General features: G+C 49.1%; 1 protein-coding gene across 4 annotated transcripts in view; it reads right to left on the bottom strand.

The window, feature by feature from the left end:
* KCNQ1 (potassium voltage-gated channel subfamily Q member 1) overlaps positions 1-23,981 on the bottom strand; it is a 364,451-nt gene that overhangs the window by 236,337 nt on the left and 104,133 nt on the right. For all 4 annotated transcript variants that reach the window (XM_043452116.1, XM_043452115.1, XM_043452118.1 and 1 more), the window contains exons 9-10: positions 23,360-23,482; positions 21,722-21,866 (exon numbers count right to left, since the gene is read on the bottom strand). In XM_043452116.1, the coding sequence (XP_043308051.1) occupies positions 21,722-21,866; positions 23,360-23,482 (268 nt within the window). The remainder of the gene's footprint in view (positions 1-21,721; positions 21,867-23,359; positions 23,483-23,981) is intronic.

Raw genomic sequence — 23,981 nt, 5'->3', positions numbered from 1 at the left:
TCACAGTAGGCTGGGAGGAATGGAAAATGGTACATCTAGTCTGGAAAACACTTCGGCAGTTCTTCAAAAAGTTAAACAGAGAGGGAGGTGGGAGGGGGGATCGGGATTGGGAATAAAGACCTGCCCTCTGTAGTTGAAATAAAAAAAAAAAAAAAGAAAAAAAAAAAAAAGTTAAACAGAGTTACCATTTGACTCAGGAGTCCACTCCTAGGGATCCGTTCATGACAAATGAAAGCACACGTCCATACAGAGACTTTCACACAAATATTCACAGCCATGTTACTATTATATCTACTACTGTGGGCAAGAAATCCTTAGAAGAAATGGAGTGGCCCTCATAGTCAATAAAAGAGTCTGAAATGAAGTACTTCAGTGCAATCTCAAAAACGACAGAATGATCTCAGTTCATTTCCAAGGGATGCCATTCAACATCATGGTAATCCAAGTCTGTGCCCCAACCACTGGTGCCAAAGAAGCTGAAGTTGAACAGTTCTATGAAGACCTACAAGACCTTCTAGAACTAACACCAAATAAAAGACGTCCCTTTCATCATTGGGGACTGGAATACAAAAATAGGAAGTCAAGAAATACCTGGAGTAACAGGAAAGTTTGGCCTTGCAGTACAGAATGAAGCTAGGCCAAGGCTAACAGAGTTTTGCCAAGAAAACACACTGGTCATAGCAAACACCCTCTTCCAACAACACAAGAGAACTCTACACATGGACATCACCAGTCAATACCAAAATCAGATTGATTATATTCTTTGCAGCCGAAGAAGGAGAAGCTCTATAGAGTCAGCAGAAACAAGACCTGGAGGTGACTGTGGCTTAGATCATAAACTTCTTATTGCAAAATTCAGGCTTAAATTGAAAAAGTAGGGAAAACGACTAGGCCATTCAGGTATGACCTAAATCAAATCCCTTATGTTTATACAGTAGAGATGGTGAATAGATTCAAGGGATTAGACCCGGTAGAGTGCCTGAAGAATGATGGATGGAGGTTCTTAACACTGTGTAGGAGGTGGTAACCAAAACCATTCCCAAGAAAAAGAAATGCAAGGAGGCAAAGTGGCTGTCTCCTGAGAAGCCTGTATGCAGGTCAAGAAGCAACAGTTCGAACCAGGAATGGAACAAAGGATTGGTTCCAAATTGTGAAAGGAGTATGTCAAGGCTGTATATTGTCACCCTGCTTATTTAACCTATATGCAGAGTATATCACGTGAATGGCCAGGCTGGATGAATCTCAAGCTGGAATCAAGACTGCTGGGAGAAATATCAACAATTTCAGATATGCAGATGATACCACTCTTATGGCAGAAAGTGAAGAGTAACTAAAAAGCCTCTTGATGAGGGTGAAAGAGGAGAGTGAAAAACCTGGCTTAAAATCAGCGTTCAGAAAACTAAGGTCATAGCATCCAGTCCCATCACTTCATTGCAAATAGATGGGAAAAAAGTAGAAACTGTGACAGACTATTTTCTCAGGCTCCAAAATCACTGCAGAAGGTGATTGCAGCCACCAAAGTAAGAGACTTTTGCTCCTTGGAAGGAAAGCTGTGACCAACCTAGACAGTGTATGAAAAAGCAGAGACATCACTTTGCCGACAAAGGTCTGTCTAGTCAAAGCTATGGTTTTTCCAGTAGTCATGTTTGGATGTAAGAGTTGGACCATAAATAAGGCTGAGTGCCAAAGAATTGATGCTTCTGAACTGTGGTGTTAGAGAAGACTCTTGAGAATTCCTTGGACAGCAAGGAGATCAAACCAGTCAGTCCTGAAGGGGAATCAACCCTGAATATTCACTGGAAGGACTGATGCTGAAGCTGAAACTCCAATATTTTGGCCTCTTGATGCGGAGAGCCAACTCACTGGAAAAGACCCTGATGGCTGAAAGACTGAAGGCAGGAGGAGAAGTGGGCAACAGAGAGTGAGATGGTTAGATGGCATCTCCTTGAGTAATCCCCAGGAGATGGTGAAGGGCAGGGAAGCCTGGCGTGCTGCAGCTGATGGGGTCGCAGAGCTGGACATGACTTAGCAACGGGACAACAGCAACAATAACGAGGTGGAAACAGCACAGATGTCCCTCCGCTGGGGAGCGGACAAACAGAACGTGTTCTGTCCACACAGGGGAGTACTTTTTAGCATAAAAAGGACTGAAATACTTGTATGTGCTGTGATTTGGATGAACCTCAAAAATATGCCTGAGGAAGCCAGAAAATAAAAGATTACATTTTATACGATCCCATTTATATGAATTGTCCAAAGCAGGCAAATCTATGGAGACCACTGGCAAGTTGCTGGGGGTTGGGAGCAGGAATAGGGATTAACTCTAAACTGGCACGATGGGTTTACAGTGGGCTGGGAGATGCTCTAACCCTAGACTGTGGAGATTGACGGCACAAGTCAGTAAATTACTAAAGTCACACCCAAAATTGGTGAATTCTATAGTAGGAAAATCAAACATCAATAAAGCATTTAAATGCTGGAAAGGATGTGGAGAAAAGGGAACCCTCCTGTACTGTTAGTGGGAATGTTAACTGATAAAGCCACTGTGGAAGACAGCATGAAGATTCCTTAACAAACAAGGAATATATCTACCGTATGACCCAGCAATCCCACTACTGCATATATAACCTAAGAAAGCCACAATTCTAAAAGACACATGTACCCCAATGTTCATTGCAGCAATATTTACAGTAGCAAAGACATGGAAGTAACCTAGATGTCCATCAACAGATGAATGGATAAAGAAGATGTGGTATGTATATACAGTGAAATATTACACAGCCATAAGGAGGAACAAATGTGTCATTCAGAGTGAGGTCGATGAACTTACAGCCTCTCATACATACTGAAGTAAGTCAGAAAGAGAAAAACAAGTATCATATAGTAACACATGTATGTGGAATCTAGAAAGATGTACTGATGAACCTAGTAGAGAACAGACTTGTTGATACAGCAAGAGAAGGTGAGGGTGGGATGAACTGAGGACGTAACATTGGTATATATACTATCAATCACGTGTAAAATAGATAGTGGGACATTGGTATATAACACCGGTGGCCCAGCCTGGCATTCTGTGATGACCTAGAGGGTTGGGATGGGGGAAGCGGGGCTCTCTATATGTATGTGTGTGTGTGTGTGTGTGTGATTATGGCTGATTTGCGTGTTATACGGCAGAAACGAACACAACATTGTAAAGCAATTTTCTACCAATTAAAAAAAGAAAGCTGGAAAAGAAAAAAAAAACAAGTTTAAAAAAATGTACCCAACTAATTTTCAAATGAGTAGCAACCACACTGAAAAGAGAAGTGGGGAGAGGAGAAATCACTCATCCTATGTATTTGAAACTAGGAGAGTGTTAGTTGCTCAGCTGTGTCCAGCTCTATGCGACCCTACGGACTGTAGCCCATCAGGCTCCCCTGTCCTCTAAGGGATTTTCCTGACCCAGGGATCGAACCCAGGTCTCTTGCATTGCAGGCAGATTCTTTACCCTCTGAGTCACCAGGGGAGCCCATATTTGAAACTACAGTATTTCACTATATACCCCTAATCTTGAGTAGGGTGACGTGGACAGTTACAAACAGATCCTGGACGCGTGTCAGTAGTTTTGATTTTGTAGTGATGAGGGCAGAGAATTAAGAACGAGTTTCAGATACACTGGAGACTGAGCAACAAGTCTGCGTGTGGTTGTGGTGGGGAGCCAGGCAGCTCACTGTGGACAGAGGGTCTTGCAAACAAGGAAGGAGCCAGTATCGACAGAGAAGAATTAGACCCACTGGTTGGGACTCCAGATTTCTACAGCATGCACATGCTTCTGTGTGTGCCTGTGTGTGTATGCATCTGTGTAAGTACGCGTGACTGTGTGCACAAAGGGCCTAGAGGAAAAGACATGTAATCGCATACGAAGCGCCGTTGGTTTCTAGTGATTTCATTCTCCATGAAAAGCAACCAGGGCTCCTGGGAAAACTGATGTCAGGGCTGGGGAAGAGCCCAAATCGTGTTACACCAGAGCTTAAAGAACTGCTGAAAACAGACCAACAACAGAACATGTGTCACAAGGACACAGATATCAGCTTGAAGGGTCTTCCACTGGGCAAATCTGGGACAATTTGAATATCAAAATGATGAAGGACAGTAAAGGATCATAATATTAATCCATAAGCCCATGGATATACACAATCAATCAACAGAAATAAATCAATGGAAGAGGAAAGAGTTTCCTTCTTACAGGAGCATGTTGAAATAGTTTTTCTTGGAACACTATTCTAGTGAGACGGTATTTTTCCTTTTAGTACTTCCGAGGAAGAGGCGGTGGGGTTAGCAAATCAGCATGTTGCAGTCACTGTAATAAAGTCTGGTTTAGAAAAGACTTTAAATCTGGGAGGCATTTTTTGATAAGGTGCCGGATTATTTGCCTAACCTCAAAGTATGCCCCCTAGATTGTTTATTGGTTCCAAGGCAAGAGTGTCCTGTGCAGAAAAATAACTGGACAGTGTTTCCAGCGGGTGGTTAAAGTTAAAGGCCTTCATGTGCCTTCATGTGCCTCAGGGATCGGACAACCCCAGAGGAGCTCCACGTCGCGTGGGATGTGTGAGCACCAGGGGTGCCCAACCTGAGTCTGACCACGAGGAAACATCTGCCCCACCCCACCCCACCACCCCAAAATGGCCAGACTGTACCCTTCAAAAATGTCCGTGTCATAGAAGACAGAAACTGGAAATGGTCTACATGAAAGGAGGCTAAAGAGGCGTTGGTTAGATAGCTTCACCGACTCGGTGATGAGCTGTAACAAACACTGGGCAATGGTGGAGGGCAGGGAAGGCCGGCACGCGGCAGCTTACGGGGTCACAGAGGGTCCCACACGACCTAGAGACCGAGCAGCCACAGCAACGAGACATGGAGAACCGAAGGGTCTGGATCCGGCCTTGGAGGTAAGAAAGCCACTGATACCAAGGATGCTGTCACATCCTCTGACAAAGCCAGGAGACAGGTGGTACACTGGGTAAGGACCGGATCAACCTTTCATTGCAGGCTTTGATGGCCATGCTAGAGTTTTAACAGCGGTCATTTTTGGTTTTTGTTTTTTCAGAAATACACGGCACAGTGTTTAGGAGCATATGGGTGTAGAGTATGCAACCTACTCTCAGTTCAGAAAAAAACGTGCTGTGAATATACATATAGAAGGGGGTGCTAATGGTCCAGTAAGTGGGCAAATGCCAGCAATCGGTGAATCACATCTTAGTGCATGGTCTGTGCATGTTTTCTATCTCATTGTTAATCTTACAGTTTTTCTGTAATTAACAATCACTTCCGAAAATCACTTTCAATCACAATTGAAAAAAAACCCAAACTCTGAGGCATCCCAGTGGTTTTCACTGTGCAGTTTTGCAACACCCCCCCGCCAAGGGGGCATTAAGCAAGATCTAGACTTTCCAGTTGTCATAACCTAGGGACGCTGCTAAACATCCCACAACGTTAGCCCCCCTCCACAAAGAATGATCAGCTCCAAATACCAACAGCGCCTCGACAGAGAAACCCTGCCTCACTCGGCTGACGCGATGGAAGATTGCGCTGCCAATGACGGCTGCCAGGTGCCGGAGTGGCCCTGAGGAAGGTGGGCTGGCAGTCCCCTCTGAAATGAGACACATACCCAATAATACGGGTGTCACGGGCCAAGTCATGTGCCCAGATTTGAGATGCTCACGCTCTAAAAGTCAGCACCTTAGAATGTGACCGTATTTGGAGACAAGGCCTCTAAGGAGGCGATTAAGTTAAATGAGGCTGTTAAATGAGGTGATTAAATGAGACTGGTGTCCTTTTAAGAGGTTTGGACATACAGACACCGGAGACATGCCGACACAGAGGAAAGACCACGCAAGGTCATGGCAAGAAGGCCGCCGTCTCCAAGGACAGAGCGCCCAAGAGAAATCAACCCTACCGACCCCTTGACTTCCAGCCTCTGGGACACTCACACTTCCATTGCTTCAGCCACCTCGTCGGTCATGTTCTGTTACGGCAGTCTCAGAAAAGTAACACATCCTGGAAATTATCATGGATAGTAGCCCTCCCTTATTCATCAGGAACACCTTCTAAGGTCCCCAGTGGATGCCTGAAACTGAGGATAGTACCAAACCCTGTATGTTTTCTCTTATACACATACAACCTAAAGTTTATATATATATAATTGAACTATAGTTGATTTATAGTATTGTGTTAGTTTCAGGCATACAGAGAAGTGATTCAGTCATATACGGAATATACAAATCCATTATATACAAATTATATACAAATATAAATTTACAAAGTTTTACAAATTTACAAATACAAATTATATACAAATATATAAGTTATATACAAATATAAAACGTGTTTGCTCTCTTTTTCAGATTCTTTTCCGTTATACGTTATTGTAGGATACTGAGCCTCATCCCCTGTTCTATACAGTAAATCCTGCTGCATCTGCCTCACATACAGTGGTGTGTGAGTCCCGTACTCCTGATTTACCCTTCCTCCTTTCCCCTTGGTAACCACAGGTTTGTTCTCTATGGCTGTGAGTCTGTTTCTCTTTTGTAAATAAGTTGGTTTGCACCATTTTCTGGATGCCACACATAAGTGATGTAGTATCTGTCTTTCTCTGAGTTACTTCACTTAGCACGATAATCTCTAAGTTCACGCATGTTGCCACAAATAGCTTTATTTCTTTTTACGGCTCTGCAATATTGCATCATGTATACATTCCACGTCTTTATCTACTCATGTGTTGATGGACCCTTAGGCCGCTTCCATATCCTGGCTGTTGTAAACAGTGCTGCCATGACCATTGGGGTGCGTGTATCTTCTCAAATTATGGTTGTCTCTGGATATATGCCCAGGAGGGGGATTACTGAATCATATGCTAACCCTATTTTTAGTTTTTTATTAAGGGATCTCCATACTAAATATAATAAATCTTATATTTAAATTATATCATAATTTAGATTAAGTTTGATGTATAAATTAAGCACAGTAACAGATCAACAATAATATAGAATAGCAATATACTGTAATGAAAGTTATGTGAATGTGGCCTCTCTCAAAATATTTCGTTGTACAAATGTAATGCCTTTTCCATCTTAAGCACATATCACGCACTGCGACTGTAAGTTGCAGTTTGAGGTGTGACAGCAAAATTAGCACAAAATTCTTTCTCCTTCATTCTGTCATGGATAGAAGATTTGTTCTCAGCACAGAGCTTAGCAGTCTCAGCATACAATTTTTTTTTCTTTCCTTAAAAAGTTGAAAACTTTCACCTTTTTGCTTAAAGGAAACACTTTATGGTTTCTCTTTAGGACATCAAACTGCCAGCGTTGCTCCTTTGGTTTCGGGAGCCATTATGAAATAAAAATAGGGTCACCTGGCAACTGCACGGAGGTCCATCTGATAACCAAGAGAGCTACTAAGTCACCAAAGGGCAGGACGCGTTGGACAAAGGGGTGATTCACACCCTGGGGGGACAGGGCGGGATGGGATGAGACTTCATCATGCTTCTGAGACAGGCACACAGTCTTATGGATTGCTTATTTCTGGAAAACTTATGGATCGTTTATTTCTGGAAATTTCCATTTAATATTTTTGGACCATGGTTGACCACGGGTAACTGGGACTGTGGGAAGCAAAACCACAGATGATGGGGGCTACTGTACTCGTGTGTAGGGAAGGGGGGCTCAAGGGAGGTTTTTAGAAAATCTGCCAAAACCTGATGCAAAATGGATTCTCAGCAACAGGGAACACTGTGGCATGTACATACCAAGGGGAATAAAGGAGAGATTTAAATTTTATTTTTTACTTTTTGGCTGTGTGGCAGGTGGGATCTTAGTTCCCCAAACAGGGATTGAACCCACATCCCCCTGCATCAGAAGCATGGAATCTTAACCACTGGACTACCAGGGAAATCCTGAGGTTTAAATTTTGGAATGAACTGTTCTAGCATCTTTGGAGGGAGTCTTATCATGTTACTGAATGGGAAAGATACAGAAAAGCATATATGATACAATCCCATGTGTTTGGAAATCCATGATAAACCCCTTTTAAATCATGTATACTTAGTTCATTGTATATTATGAGCACTGGGAAAAACATGAGAATAAATCTTAGATTGTTAACATAGTTCATAGAAGTAAGGTAACCAAGCAAACATGCAAAAGAAAGGACTGCAGAAAACATACATTAAAGGAGACCAAACCAGTCAATCCTAGAGGAAATCAGCCCTGAATATTCATTGAAAGGGCTGATGCTGAAGCTGAAACTCCAATAGTTTGGCCACCTGATGCGAAGAGCTGACACAATGGAAAAGACCCTGATTCTGGGAAAGATTGAGGGCAGGAGGAGAAGGGGGCAACAGAGGATGAAATTGGTTGGCATCACCAACTCAATGGACATGAGTTTGAACAAACTCTGGGAGACAGTGAAGGACAGGGAAGGCTGGGGTGTTGCAGTCCATGGGGTCCCAGAGTCAGACATAACTTAGCGACTGAACAATAGGACACATCTGTAGAGTTATAGGTGTATCATAAAGTAATAAAACTGAGAAAGCGAAAAGAGAAAAGATCAGCCCTGGGACCCGTGGCATGAGGAGCTGAGTGGAAGGCAGGGAAGGGGGAGGGGGGTCGGAGCAGAGGCCAGAGACCCCAGCCTGCTGGCTCCATGCCGGCGCTGGGGGGCACCTGTGTGTCTTTGCTCCCTGGGTCATCACAGCACTCCTGGGCACAGCCCTGTCAGGACCCTGAGTTCGTGGATACAGAGACGGAGCACAGAGAAGGCGGTGGCTGAGCTGGGCTTTGGCCCAGGAAGGGTGGTTCTCAGACGGCTCCCAGCCACTCCGTGAATATGCCACCTGACTTTTGAAAACATAATTGTGAAGGCAGGATTCACCATTTCAGAATTTGGCAAATGTGTTAAGATTAAAAAATAAAAATAAGGAAGGTTGCAGCAGATCTGAATGACACGATGAGTAAGTATATACGTACGTGTCTGTGTTTGTATGGGAGAAGGAAATGGCAGCCCACTCCAGTGTTCTTGCCTGGAGAATCCCAGGGACAGAGGGGCCTGGTGGGCTGCCGTCTATGGGGTCGCACAGAGTCGGACATGACTGAAGTGACTTAGCAGCAGCAGCCGCAGCTGTGTATGTGTGTGTGTATGTGGTATTATCCATCTCTGTGTACACTTTATTTGTGTGTACAAATAAATATGTTATGTCCTACAAGTAGAAAATGTACTTTCTTAACTTAGGTCCATGGGACACTTACAAAAGCAATGATTTTGTTTTTGTACTTGGACAGAAAGAAAATCTTCATGAAAAAAAGTAGAGATTTCACAGGCCACATCCTCTCACTGTAAGCCTGGTTAAAATGGAAATAAATAACAGTAATAAAAAATGTACTGCTTAAAAATTAAGAAAACATTTCTTAAAAGAACACTAGATTAAAGAGAAAATCAAAACATAAAAACTACCAAGAAAGCAATGAAAAGGAACATATTGCACAGTAAGATCTATGTGCCATAACTAATGCTGTAACCAGAGGAAAATTTATAACCTTTAAAATGCTTCTTAAAAGGAAAGACTAATTAACCATACTGTTACTCCCAATTAAGTTAAACAGTAATAAGGTTAACCAGGAAGGGGGAATTAATAGACAGAAAAGCCCCAACTGGTGAAGTAGAAAACAAAAGTAGCAAAAAAGGTAGCTTTCTGATAATGAGTATAATAAATAAGACAGACAACTCTCTCGTGAATTTGATGAAGGAAAAAGGACAAAACCATAAAAGCCCAGGCAAGGGAAAAGAGATGAGAGATACAGAAGACATAAAATCACTAAAAGAGACAAATAGTTGTTACCAAATGGCAACATAAATCCTCGAGGAGTTAAATAGCAATGAATAAATTACCCCAAAAGATGCAGTAAATTTATTTAGAACAAATTACCATAAAACAGACTAGGAGGAGACTAAAGATCTCCTTTAAAACATGGCTTTACAACCAGATAGTTTTACAACTTAATTCCAATATTCAACCTTTAAAGAGAAGATAATTGCAAAGCTCTTCAAACTGTTCCAGAACACAGAAGAAAGTAGACAGTTACCTTTTGTAAAACATCATATTTACACACACTTGATGGCAGATTTCCTGCACTTCTGAACCTGAGCCCCTCTTATTTCTGGGGTCAGATGTCAGGGAGGTCTCTCGCCAGGACTGAGAATAGAGTTTCATGGTTTCAGTGGGTGTTTAACAGACACACGATACTTTTTTTATGCAGACATCAACCGAAGATAGGTCTGTGATTTGCTGTCTTTTGCTATTTAACAATTGCAGAAATCAGTATTGTGGAAATGGATCATTTTGTAAATGTGTAATATCAGTGTAGAATAAAATTCTGTAAGGGTTTGAAGGGTATATGTGTTTTTCATTTCATTGAAATTATCTTGTCTCCATAGAGGTTGTAGTAACTTAACCTTCCAACATCAATAACTGAGGTGGAGGCTGTCCCGGTACATTCACCCATAAAGTATTATCAACTCTTTGATGTTTAATAATCAGAGAAGCTAAAAATTCCATTGCTGCTTTAATTTGCATTTCTTGTAAGTGAGGTTCTGAGCATCTTTTCATCATTAAGAATGACTGGTATTTTCTTTTCTGAGAACTGTTTTTGTATCTTTTGTCTTCATGATTTATAAGAGCTTCTTAATATATTGAAATGCGCCCTATGTTTATGATATGAGTGGCAACTATTTTCCTCAAGATATAATTTTTAAAAATTATTTTTGGGGACTTCCCTGGTGGTCGAGTGGTGAAGAATCTACCTTCCAGGGCAGGAGACGTAGGCTTGATCCTTGGTCAGGGACCTCACGGAAGCAGAGAGATTCAGAAGAGGGGGCGAGAATACACAGAAAAGCTGTACGAAAAAGGTCTCAATGACCCAGGTAACCACGATGGTGTGCTCACTCACCCAGAGCCAGACATCCTGGAGCGTGAAGTCAGGTGGGCCTTGGGAAGCATCACTATGAACAAAGCTAGCGGGGGTGATGGAATTCCTAAAAGATGATGCTGTTAAAGCGCTGTACTCAATATGTCAGCAAACTTGGAAAACTCAGCAGTGACCACAGGACTGGAAAAGGTCAGTTTTCATTTCAATCCTGAAAAAGGGCAATGCCAAAGAATGTTCAAACTACCATACAATTGCACTCATTTCACACACTAGCAAGGTAATGCTCAAAATACTCTAGGCTTCAGCAGTGTGTGGACCAGGAACTTCCAGGTGTGCAAGCTGGATTTAGAAAAGGCAGAAGAATCAGAAATCAAATTGCCGACATTTGTTGGATCACAGAGAAAGCAAGGGAATTCCAGAAAAACACCTACTTCTGTTTCATTGACTATGCAAAAGTCTTTGACAAAATGGATCACAGCAAACTGGAAAATTCTTAAAGAGATGAGAATACTAGACCACCTTATCTGTCTCCTGAGAAACCTATATGCAGGCCAAGAAGCAACGGTTAGAACTGTACATGGAACAACTGACTGATTCAGAATTGGGAAAGGAATATAAGGCTGCATATTGTCACCCTGCTTATTTAACTTATGTGCAAAGTATATCATGTGAAATGCTGAGCTGGCTAGGTCATAAGCTGAAATCAAGATTGCTGGGAGGAGTAGCAACAGCCACAGATACACAGATGATACCACTCTAATGGCAGAAAATGAAGAAGAACTAAAGAGCCTCTTGATGAGGGTGAAAGAGGAGTGTGAAAAACTGGCTTAAAACTCAACATCCTAAAGACAAAGATCATGGTATCTGGTCCCTTCACTTCATGGCAAATAGGAGAAAAAGTGGAAGCAGTGATAAACTTTATTTTCTTGGGCTCCAGAATCATGGTGGGTGGTGACTGCAGCCTTCAAAGAAAAAGATACTTGCTCCTTGGAAGGAAAGCTATGACTAACACAGACAGCATATTAAAAAGCAGAGACATCACTTTGCTGACAAAGGTCTGTATAGTCAAAGCTATGGTTTTCCAAGTAGTCATGTATGGATGAGACAGTTGGACCATAAGAAAGGTTGAGCACCAAAGAATTGATGCTTTCAAATTGTGGTGTTGGAAAAGACTCTTGAGAATCTCTTGGACTGCAAGGAGACCAAACCAGTTCATCCTAAAAGAAATCAACCCCGAATATTAATTGGAAGGACTGATGCTGAAGCTGAAAATCCGGTACTTTGGCCATGTGATGTGAAGAGCCAACTCATTGGAAAAGACCCTGATGCTGGGAGAGACTGAAGGCAGAAGGTGAAGGGGCGGCAGAGGATGGGATGGCTGGATGGCATCACCGACTCAATGGACGTGAATTTGAGCAGACTCCAGGAAATAGTGAAGGACAGGGGAGCCTGGTGTGCTGCAGCCCACAGGGTCGCAAAGAGTCAGACAGGATTTAGTGACTGAACGACAGCACGGAATTAAGATCCCAACGCGGCGGAGCAACTAAGCTTGCGTGCTACAACTACTGAGCCCGTGGGCTGCAACTGAGCCCTGAAATCGCCAAAGAAATATTTTTTAAAAAATTACTTTTGGTATTTTTCTGCTAAGACAAGTATATTTTCTATATTTTTTCATTAAATTGTAATTGACATACAATAAACTGCATGTTTAATGTATGCAATTTAGTAATTTTTGACATTCGATGAAACCACTCAATACTCGGTGTGTTGAACACAGTCATCACCCTTCAGAAGCTGCCTTGTACCCGCCTCCTCCCAGCAAGGTCCCCATCCCCCCACCCCATCCCAGAGCAACCACAGATCTTTTTGTCACACTGGATTTGTCTGCATTTTCTGGAGTTTTATATAAATTTGAGACAGCATGTGCTCTTTTCTGGTCTGGCTTCTTTTACTCATCATCATTATTTTGATGTTCATCTAAGCTGCTGCTTCTTATTTTTGAGTAGTATTCCACAGTATGGATATTCTAAAACCTAAATTATCCAAATGTTGATGGGCTCTGTGGTGTTTTCCATTTATCATAAGACAGCTATGAACATTCAATGTGTAAGTGCCAGTTTGTGCATCTGCTCTTATTTCTCCTGGACAAATACCTAGTAACAGAATGTCTGGATAACATGACAGGCCTGTATTTCACATTTTGGGAAATGGCCAAACTGTCTTCCAAAGCAGCTACACCATTCTGCATCTCACTAGGAGAGTTTAAGAGTTCTGCCTCTCTACCAACCCTTGGTATGGTCAGTCTTCTTAATCTAGCCAATATACTAATGTGCAGTAGTATCTCACTGTGGTTTTAATTTGCATTTCCCTAATAGTTGCCCAGATGACAAAAATCTGCCTGCAATGCAGGAGATCCGGATTTGATCCCTGGGTCGGGAAGATCCCCTGGAGGAGGAAATGGGTACCCACTCCAACACTCTTGCCAGGAGAATTCCATGGACAGAGGAGCCTGGCGGGCTACAGTCCATGAGGGTCACAAGAGTCAAATAGGACTGAGCGACTAACAATTTCACTTTTAATAATTTAATGGGGGCTTCCCAGGTGGCGCCAGTGGTAAAGAATCTGCCTGCCGATGCAGGAGACACAAGAGATGCAGGTTTGATCCCTGGGTTGGGAAGATGCCCTGGAGAAGGAAATGGCAGCCTGCTCCAGTATTCCTGGGCTTCTCTGGTGGTTCAGATGAATCTTCTTGCAGTGCAGGAGATCTGGGTTCCATCCCTGGTCGGGAAGATCCCTTGGAGGAGGGAACGGCAACCCACCCCAGTACTCTTGCCTGGAGAATCCCATGGACTGAGGAGCCTGGTGGGCTACAGTCTGTGGGATCACAGAGTCGGACACGACTGTGTGACTAACAACCAGTGTTGTTTCCTGGGAGATCCCACGGACAGAGGAGCTAGGCAGTCTGTGGGGTCTCAAAGAGTCGGATGCATCTGAACAGCTGAGCACAATAATGATGCTGAGTATCTTTTTATATGCTTGCCTATAAATCTCCTTTGATGAAGTTTCTGTTCAAAGCTTTTGCCAATTTTTATTTGTTGTCACTATACAGTCATAGGGCTTCCCTGATAGCTCAGTTGGTAAAGAATCTGCATGCAATGCAGGAGACCCTGGTTTGATTCCTGGGTCGGGAAGATCCGCTGCAGAAGGGATAGGCTACCCACTCCAGTATTCTTGGGCTTCCCTTGTGACTCAGCTGGTAAAGAATCCATCTGCAATGTGGGAGACCTGGGTTTGATCCCTGGGTCAGGAAGATCCCCAGGAGAAGGGAAAGACTTCCCACTCCAGTATCCTGACCTGGAGAATCCCGTGGACTGTGTAGTCCTTGGGGTCGCAAAGAGTCGGACAGGACTGAGCAACTTTCACTTCATACAGTCCTAAGTGTCGCTCATATATTTTGGATACAAGACCTTTAATAGATGTATGGTTTGAAAATACTTCCTCCCAATTTCTGGTGTGTCTTTTCATTCTCTTAGTAGTGTCTTTCAAAGCAAAGGTTGTAATTTTGTTAAGTTCAATTAATTTGTTCCAATGATGGCTTTTGTTTTTGGTGCCATGTCTAAGAAATCTTTAACTCAAAGTCACAAAGATTTTTTTCCCTTATGTTTTATTCTGTATTTTCAGACTTTACATTTAGGTCTATGACAGACTGTGAGTTAATTTTTATATATGAGATGAGATGTAGATCCAGGTTCATTCGTTTGGCAGATGCATATCCTGTTGTTCCAACCCTGTTTGTTGGAATGACTATCCTTTCTCTACCAAACTGGCCTTGTATCTTGGTCAAAAGTCTGCTGTCTATAAATGTGCAGGCTTCTCTGGGTTGCCGAGGCTGTTCTGTTGGCCTGTTTGCTTATCTTGATGCAAGCACACTGCTGGTGCAGTGCTTCGGCTTTCTTCATTTTCAAAGTTGTTTTTGTGTTCTAGGTCACATGCAGTGTATTTCCGTATGAATTTCAGAATCAGTTTTGTTCATTTCTGTAGTGAGCTTGGAACTCTTCCCCAGTTTTTAATTTTCCAGAAAATGCTGTCTAGAATTGATTTTATTTTTTCTTAAATGTTTGGCAGGATTCAGCAGTAAAGCCACGTGGTCCTGGAGAATGTCTGGGGGGACATTTTCAACTATAACTTTGATTTTATCAGCAGGCAGAGAACTCTTTGGGTTATCTATCTTGGGTAGTTTACATCTTTCAAGACACTTTCCCATGTCATCTGAGTTGCTGAACTTAAAGACTGGTCCCTTATGATCCTCCTCACATCCATAGACTCTGTACCGAATCTTGTAGTTCTGACACTTGGTGTATGCTCTTTTGCTCCAGATATTTCTGGGTAGAGGGTTATCAACTGTTTTGATTTTCTTTTTAAAAAATCATATTTTTGTTTCATTATATACACATTTTTGTTTTTGTGTGTTCCATTGCATTTGCTTTTGCTCTGACCTTTATCATTTTCTTGTTTCTGCTTCTTTGGGGCTGAGTTTGTTACTCTTCTCCTGGTTGCTTGCGGCGGAAGCGGAGGCTGGCTGGGCCCTGCTCTTTTCTGGCACACGTGTTGGTGCTGCCCTTAACAGAACCTACATATTCTGATACGCCGTACTTTTTTTTTTCATCAAGTTGAAAATATTTTCTAGTTTTCATTTGGATTTCTTCTCTGGTCCTGTGCTATTTGAAGCATGTTATTTAGTTTCCAGATATGTGAGGATTTTCCAGAGGTCTCTTTATTATTGATTTTCAATTTAATTCTGCTGTGGTCAGAGGACACACTGTATATATCACTTGAGTCGTTTTAAACGGATTGGGACTCGTCCTGTGGCTCAGAACCTGCTTCTATCTCGGTAAACGTTCTGTGCGCCCTCGGAAACAGTGTGTGCTCTGCTGCTGCTAGAAGGATTGTTTGGAGTGTTCACTGGGCCACCTTGGTTGAAAGTATTGTTCTGAGCTCCATCCGATGGCTCAGCAGGTAAGAATTCTCCTGCAATGCAGGAGACGCAGGAAACACGGGTTCAATCCCTGGGTCGGGAAGATCCCCTCAATGAGGAAATGGCAACCCACTCCAGTGTTCTTGCCTGAAAAATCCCATGGACAGAGGAGCCTGGCGGGCTGCCGTCCATGGGGTCGCAAAGAGCTGGACATGACTGAACAGACACACACACTTATCCTTACTGCTTTTCTGTCTACTTGTTCTATCAGCTTCTAAGACAGCTGTATTAAAATCCCCAGTTCTAATCCTGGATTTGTTTCTTTCGCCTTTTGTATATCATTCATTAGTTTCTCCCTTTTGGCTACTGGACTTAAAGTCATATTTACATATGCTGTACCATCATATAAATCAGTAGTCATCGTTAAATACTTTGTAGATTATAGGATCTGATACAGAGTGTCTTTGTTCTTATTTTCCTAAATATGCTCTAATTGGGGATTTTATTTCTTCTTTGTCAGAGTTTAAAAGCCAGCAACACCACCAATCAAAATGGTAAATTGCTGAATCCAATTTCAGCAAAATCAGAAACTCGTCAGGGAATCCCTGCCCACTGTATTTCCGAATCACACTGCAGACCCTTCCAAAGACAGACCATCAGGAGCACAAAACCACATGTGAGTGGACAGAGCAAAAAAACCCCTTCTACAAGAATTTAAAGCGATACTTGGAAATGATCATATCACAAGCGATAGAAGTAGGAACAATACTGGATAGTGTAGGCGGAACAGGTGTGTCTGTTCTTCAAACTGAGGAGACAGGACATTTGTCCAGAGCTTAGCAGTTGCTCTCTGGGCGCTGAGACAACTGGGGCTTGTTTCTCTTCATTGTTCTCTTGTGTGCATCTCATAGATTCACAAGGAGCATATGCCACATTTTTAATCAGAAAAAAAAAAAAGAAACTCTTGAAGTTTGGGAGTGGACAGCTTTTGGTCATGAAGAGGTGGGCAGTGGTGAGGTGACCTTTGGGTAAAGGGGTCCTGGTGGAAAAGCCTGGCCGTGGTGCAGATGGGGTGCCTCGCAGGGCCAGGGGGCAGAGCGGGCAGATGTGTCAGGGCCAGGTTCTCATGAGACACCCGGGGCATCTGGACAACAGCCCAAGGGGATGGGGATCCTGGGGCGCTGAGCGGGCCTGAGGCAGGTACCCTTGATAACCTGCTCACTGGCTGCCCAGGGCAGATGGCAGAGGGGAAGGCAGTGAGGAAGAGAATGCGAGACCATCTTGGCGAAGCCCTGGGGCTGAGAGGAGGGGCCGGGGGCGAAGGACAACAAGAAGGCTATGGCCCAGGAGGTGAGGACATGCCCACGGGGCCCATCTGGAACCCCCATGCCTACTGCAGGGGTCACAGGCCCACCTGGAACCCCCACATCTACGGCAGGGGTCACAGGCCCATCTGGAACCCCCATGCCTACTGTAGGGGTCACAGGCCCATCTGGAAGCCCCATGCCTACTGCAGGGGTCACAGGACCATCTGGAACCCCCACACCTACTGCAGGGGTCACAGGCCCATCCAGATCCCCACATCTATTAGAGGGGTCCCAGGACCCGGCCTGCAAGACCTCATGGGACCCCTTCCCCGTGACCCTGGGGCTGCGCGAGTGATGTGTGGTGACTGGAGCCAGGAGAACACCACACCCTCAGACCAGGACAGACAGGTGGACAACAGGAGGGCACCTGGAATCCGTTCTCGTGCCGAACACGGCAGCTCAGACCAGGTGAGAGCAAGCGGCACGCGGCCAGGGTGTTACGGAAGGAGCACCTTGTTCTCACAGCCATGCTGCTTCCCAGGCCACTGGCTTCGGGGTGACCGGGGCATTGTTACCAGCACACACCCCTGGCCTCCCCATAGCACTGTGATTCAGTATCTGAGGAAGGGGTCTCCAAGTCTGTGTTAAAAGTAGAATTCAAGGGATGCACAGAGAAGCCCCAGCCCAGAGCGTCCCCTCCCAGCCTCCGCCCGCAGGGACACCCTGCCTCTCTCATCAGGAGCAGCCCAGTCCGTCACCAGGAGGACTTCAGTTTCTGGCAAGAAGAGTGAAAGCATGTCTCTGCAAGTTCCGGAGCAGAGCAACCTTCCTGTGGGCACTGCGGCGCTCCCCTGGCCCCGGGGACGTGTCCTCCCAGGGGACAGGGCAAGTGGGTGGGCCTGCCTCTGACCCACGGGCTGCCCGGGCCGCCCATCTGAGTAGCCACAGTGTGGACAGCACGGCCCCCCGGAGGGACGAGGCTGCACCTGAAACCACGCGCCAGGCACCGGCAGCTGAGGCTCCACCTCGAAAAGAGGAACCAAGAGTCAAAGGCGGATGCGGACAAAGCCACACGGAGCCCGGGCAAAGCCTCGCCCCGGCCAGCAGCGGGGAGCGCAGCCATCTGCCGCGGGCTGTCTGCCTAGAGGGCAAGCGGTGCGCGAGCTCAGACTCGCTCTCACAGGGCCCGCCACGCCAGCCGTCTGGGAGACCCCACACCTATACACCCAGCCCACGCAGGTCCTGCTGTGCTTCATGGGGTCGCCTCTCCAGAGCAGCGTCCCCTCAACCAGAGCCCAGAGGAGCCCACCGACACAAAACGTCCACAGTCGCCGCCTCAGCCCACAGCCCCACGAGGAGGCGAGCATCGGAGAGGCCACTGCGAGAAGAATCGGACTCTTCCATCAGCGCAGCTGATGCTGTTCCAGGACGGATAGGGTGGGGTCAGCACGTTCCAGGGGCTCAAAGCTGTGACGTCAGACACGAGGAAGATACAGGATGCTAAGACCAAGCATATGAGACCCTCGCATGAGGACACACAGGAGAGATGGAACAGGTGGAAACTGAGACGCCAGACGGCAGTCCCTGGGGGCACCGCGCCGCGGCAGAGACAGGCCGCACGAGAGGCGGCGAGGCACGCTGCCCGGGAGGGCCGGGCGGACGCTTCCAGGGGAGACCAGAGCAGTCAGGGCAGGCGGCAGTCCGTGACACAGCAGGGCTGAGCTGCCCCGGGATGAAAGACACAGACCCTCAGGGTCAGGGCTCACAGCACCTCGTCGTGAAACTACAAAACACCAAAGTCAAAGAGAAGGCGTTCAAGGTCGTCAGGACAGAGGAAGGGTCACCTGCAGATGACGGTCAGCTCAAGAGGGCACACCCGCTGGGAGCTGGCGCTGGACTCCCTGCCTGTCCAGACAAAATGCAGATCTCTTGTATCCGACGATGGAGGAGATGACAAAGAGAATATATATATATGTGACTCACTTTGCTGTGTGTCTGGTACAGTGTACATCAACTATGTTTCAATTTTAAGTTTTTTTAAAAATTAAAGAAAATATAGATCTCAACCTGTATTGTTCTAGCAAGCTAGACCATGGTTCAAGAGCAAAGGTAAAATACAGAAATCTCAGACAAGCAGACACCGAGTGGGCCATCGACAGGCGGTCCCAGAAGAGAGCACCGGCCTCAGGAAGAAGGACATGAAACTCCAACCGAGACACAGAAACGGGCAGATCTGCCAGCACACACGAGCCGCCACTGCCAACAGTGAGCCGCCGATGCCGAGGACGGTCTGCAAAGTCAAACCCGAGCACGGCGCAGCAGGCCCCAGAGCAGGCGGGTGCCGGCGTGAGAACCCGTCCGCCCGCTGCTCGCCGCTCAGGCGGCTGGAGGCGAGGGAGGCAGGCAGCAGGCCGGCCTTGGTCAGTACCGGGGGGCGCACACAGCCCCCACACGCGGGAAGCCAAGAGGCTGGACTTGGCGGGTGGGAGACGGCCTGAGTGGGAGCCGCAAACCCCCAGAGCAGGCGAGGTCTCTGTGCGTCGCCGTGGCCCCTCCACAGAGCGGGCACGCAGGCTCCTGCCCTCCACTCTCTGAAATTCTCTGTCTGAAGTCCTTGTGATCAGAGCAGACAGCTCGGTTCACCCAGAGACGTCACGCTGCCCCCAACTCCGCCGATACCCGGGGAGCCCCCGAGGCCACAGGTCCCCCCTCCAGCTGGTTTCTGCCTCCTCTCCTCCTCCCCACACCGTGATGCCATCACTGCAGGCTCCCAGCTGACCTGCCCCAAAGTCCCACCCAAGGGTGCCGGCCAAGTCCTGCTCACCGCTCCACGGGTGCCACCCCAGGAAGCCCCACGGGGCTGACTGTGGCCACTCCTGCTCTGGGGCCTTCTGCCATCTGGCCCATCCAACACCTGCTGGCTCAGGTCATGACTCAGGCCCAGGGCACCGGCCTGGTCAAGGTCACGGGTGGAAACAGCTCCTGCACGTGTGGGAGCCCTGCAGGAAGGAGGCGGGGGGAAACCACGGGAAACCGCGTCCAGGTCACCGGGCAGAGGAACGGCCAACCCCTGAACACCTCTGTCCTGACGCTCGCCGCGCCCTTCCTCGGCGCTGCAGACGGGGCCGCTGCCGGGGATTAGAGCAGGTTCAACAGGACGCTGGGACCCACAGACCGGCTGTGCCCGGGACCCGGGGTCCCAGAGTCACAGGACGGGAACCCAGAGCAGTGCCAGCCTGAGACAGAGAGCCCTGCCCGCGGTGGGGAGAGGCATGCGGGTGGACGCGGGCAGGTACCGTGGGCAGGGCTGGGGGTGCGTGCCACATGTGTGGAGCGGAGAGGTTCAGTTCAAGTCAGGGTCAGGCGTGGGAGTGGGCTGCAGCCTAGTGGGTGGTGCCCAGCGTTGGGAGTGGGGCTGTGGGCCTGTCCCCGTGACGGCGCCAACTCCGGAGGAGCACCCCTGGTCCCACCCCAGGGCTCCCCAGAGCTGCTGGGGCAGCGGGGAGGACCAAGGAGCCTCAAGGACCCCTTGGGTGGGGCCGTTCTGCATCCCCGGGGCCCGGCCGACAGCTCAGGCTCCAGAAATCCGGCAGCTCTGGGCTGGGCGGACTTATCTCATTGGCAGGGAAGGAGAAGGCCCTCCGCGCGGGGGCCTTCGACAGAGGGCGCCTGCCTCCCGGCCCGTGTCCCTCATTAACATTCCGCAGGCGGCATGGAGGACTCCACAACGCCGCGCGGGCTGAATGGACGCCGCATTTCGGGGGCTCCGCGTTCAGCCAACAGTGAGCGCGGCTCCGCCCCGCGCCAACCTGAGCATTAGCATTTGCAGAAAGCCCCCATCTGCGTGGGGACAATGGTCCTGCCCCAGATCCGGATGGCGGGCACAATCATCCTTTGTGCCCATGGCAGCGGGCAGGTGGGCGGCACGTCCCAGCGGCCCGACGGTATGTGAGGAGACCCCGGGCACCCAGGCTGGGTCTTGCACACCCAGCTTCCCAAAGAGGATGCCCACAGACATCCTCAGGGGTGCGGAGGGGCCGTGGCTCCTCCCAGAGCACCTCCCGCCCTCCACCAGCCATGCCCAGACACGGAGGACGCGTCACGGGTCAGCCACCCACAAACCCAGCGGACGGGGCGCCAGGCACCCATCAGCACCACACAGGCTTGGGACCCCCAGCCCCACGCCACCTGGGACAGGGGTCCACGTGAGCCGTGAGCCCCTCCGCTCCGCCAGGCCTGGGCGCCAGGCATGTAGCACGGCCGAGGCAGGGCCTGGCTCCCAGAAACCCAGCGCCCAGGGCAGGGCAGGGCAGGACTTCCACAAGCGACAGGGGCCGCTCTGATGGGGCAGATGTGGCAATACCAGTGGTCCCCAGGATGAGAGCGACTGGTCGGGGGACGCGAGGCCGTCCAGACCCCCCCAAGGCTCAGAGCTGAGGGTGGGCCTGCCCCCACCCCTACCGCGAGCGGGGGCTCCTCACCAGTGTTGTCGTAGCCGTCTACTGAGAAGGGCTCGGGCCTCCGGTCCTCCGACACGGGGTCACAGGTGATGTGGGGGACCGCCAGCATCTTCTCGCCTGGGCTCACCCCATTGTCCTTGTCCAGTTTGAACTTTTTCTTCTTTACCTAGAAAACCGGACGACAGGAAGTGGTCAGGTCCTGGGCGTCCCCTGCCGGGCCCTCTGCTGACACCCAACCACCGGTGGCAACACCCTCGGGGCACCTGCCCAGGCCGGGCATCACTGGCAGGGGGGCTGCGGCGTGGGTGCTGCCAGCGAACCCTGGGAGCTCAGAGCCCCCCGGGGCAGGCGGACAGCAACGAGCAGACAGTAAGCAGACAGGAACACCGCAGGTCAGGGACAATGCGGGCTGTGGCCGGCGGGGGCTCAGAGCCCGGGGAGTGGGCGCACAGACTGAAGGCCGGCGGACGCGTCTCTGTGGTGGTGACCGGGAGGAGGCAAGCCCGCCGGCCATGCTGGGGTCTGGGAGAAGTGTTGGCAGAGGAAACGGTGGGTTGCAGAGGCTTCGCAGGTAGCCAGCGCCTGGGGAACCGCATCTCTCCAGGGCGGTGTGGGCGCAGGCCGGAGGGAGGGCGATGCTGGGCCGGCTGCCCTGTTCTCTCGGGAGTCTCGCCCAGGCCTGCCTCAGCTCCCTTATACTGAGACCCCAAGACCCTCTTCTGTGAGACCCCAAGACCCTCTTCTCTGAGACCCCAGGACCCGCTTCTCTGAGACCCCAAGACCCTCTTCTGTGAGACCCCAGGACCCTTCTGTGAGATCCCAGGACCCTCTTCTGTGAGACCCCAGGACCCTCTTCTCTGAGACCCCAGGACCCTCTTCTCTGAGACCCCAGGACCCTCTTCTCTGAGACCCCAGGACCCTCCTCTCTGAGACCCCAGGACCCTCCTCTGTGAGGCCCCAGGACCCTCTTCTGTGAGACCCCAGGACCCTCTTCTCTGAGACCCCAGGACCCTCTTCTCTGAGACCCCAGGACCCTCTTCTCTGAGACCCCAGGACCCTCTTCTCTGAGACCCCAGGACCCTCCTCTCTGAGACCCCAGGACCCTCCTCTCTGAGACCCCAGGACCCTCCTCTCTGAGACCCCAGGACCCTCTTCTCTGAGACCCCAGGAGCCTCTTCTGTGAGACCCCAGGACCCTCTTCTGTGAGACCCCAGGAGCCTCTTCTGTGAGACCCCAGGAGCCTCTTCTCTGAGACCCCAGGACCCTCTTCTGTGAGACCCCAGGACCCTCTTCTCTGAGACCCCAGGACCCTTCTCTGAGACCCCAGGACCCTCCTCTCTGAGCCAGGCAGCCACAGCCACTGCAGCGCTAACCTGCCCAGCACAGACAGCCCAAAACCAAGGCCCCGTGGAGAGCCCCCCACCCCAGCAGGGCTGGCCAGAATCCAGCCGGGCCTGTCCCCATCATCCTCCTCTTGACCTTCCCAGTGCTGGCCTTGGCGTGGCCAGTCCCGGGGCCAGACCTGGGCCACCCGGATGGCAGGAGCCCAGCATGGTGCACACTCCTAGTGCCCACGACGATGCGCTACACTGGACTGAAGGCTCAGGGACCAATCCTGGCCGGGACGTGGCCTCCCCCCAACTGCAACCCGGCGGTTACCATGGCGGACTTCTTGGGCTTGGGGCTGGGGGACAGCAGAGCGTGGTTCCGGGACGGCTTCCGGACATAGATCTTCCAGGTGGAGGAATCCGGGTTCTCCGCTGCGTAGCACCGCCACGCCGTCTGAAACCAGCGGGAGGGGGCGGCTGTTACCTGCGGGCCCCACGAGCTGCAGCCACACTGCCTGCTGGGCCCCGCTGCTGGCTAGGCCTCAGGGTGTCCTGCCCACTAGCCCCTTCCCGAGGCTGGGGGTCCGCCCCCACCTCCCCAGGCGGGGCACACACTCAGACAGCACAAAAGCCTGTGAACCCGCGTCCCTCTGTGTCCAGCCCCGGGGATGCTGCAATGGGGCACTCGCAGGGAGCGCCGCGGGGCAGGGCCTCGGGCCGGCAGAGGCAGGACTGAGTGTCCAGGAGGCAGCATCCCGCTGGCGGGGACCCCCAGTTTCTGGGAACCTCCAGACGGCATGTGGGTGAAGGTCTCAGGCCTAGAAACCCCCATGGCAGCTGCCATGTGGGGTAACCTTGAGGAAGGGGGGTGTTGGGGATGACAAGGGCAGCCAGGAGGTCATAGGGCGCTGCTGGCCGTGGGCACCAGGGAGATGCGGGAGGGATGCACTCCT

This window comes from Cervus canadensis, chromosome 29 (genome assembly GCF_019320065.1).
Source record: "Cervus canadensis isolate Bull #8, Minnesota chromosome 29, ASM1932006v1, whole genome shotgun sequence".
NCBI lineage: Eukaryota > Metazoa > Chordata > Mammalia > Artiodactyla > Cervidae > Cervus > Cervus canadensis.
Note: the sequence above shows the minus strand (reverse complement) of the source record. Positions and strands in the feature narration are given on the sequence as shown.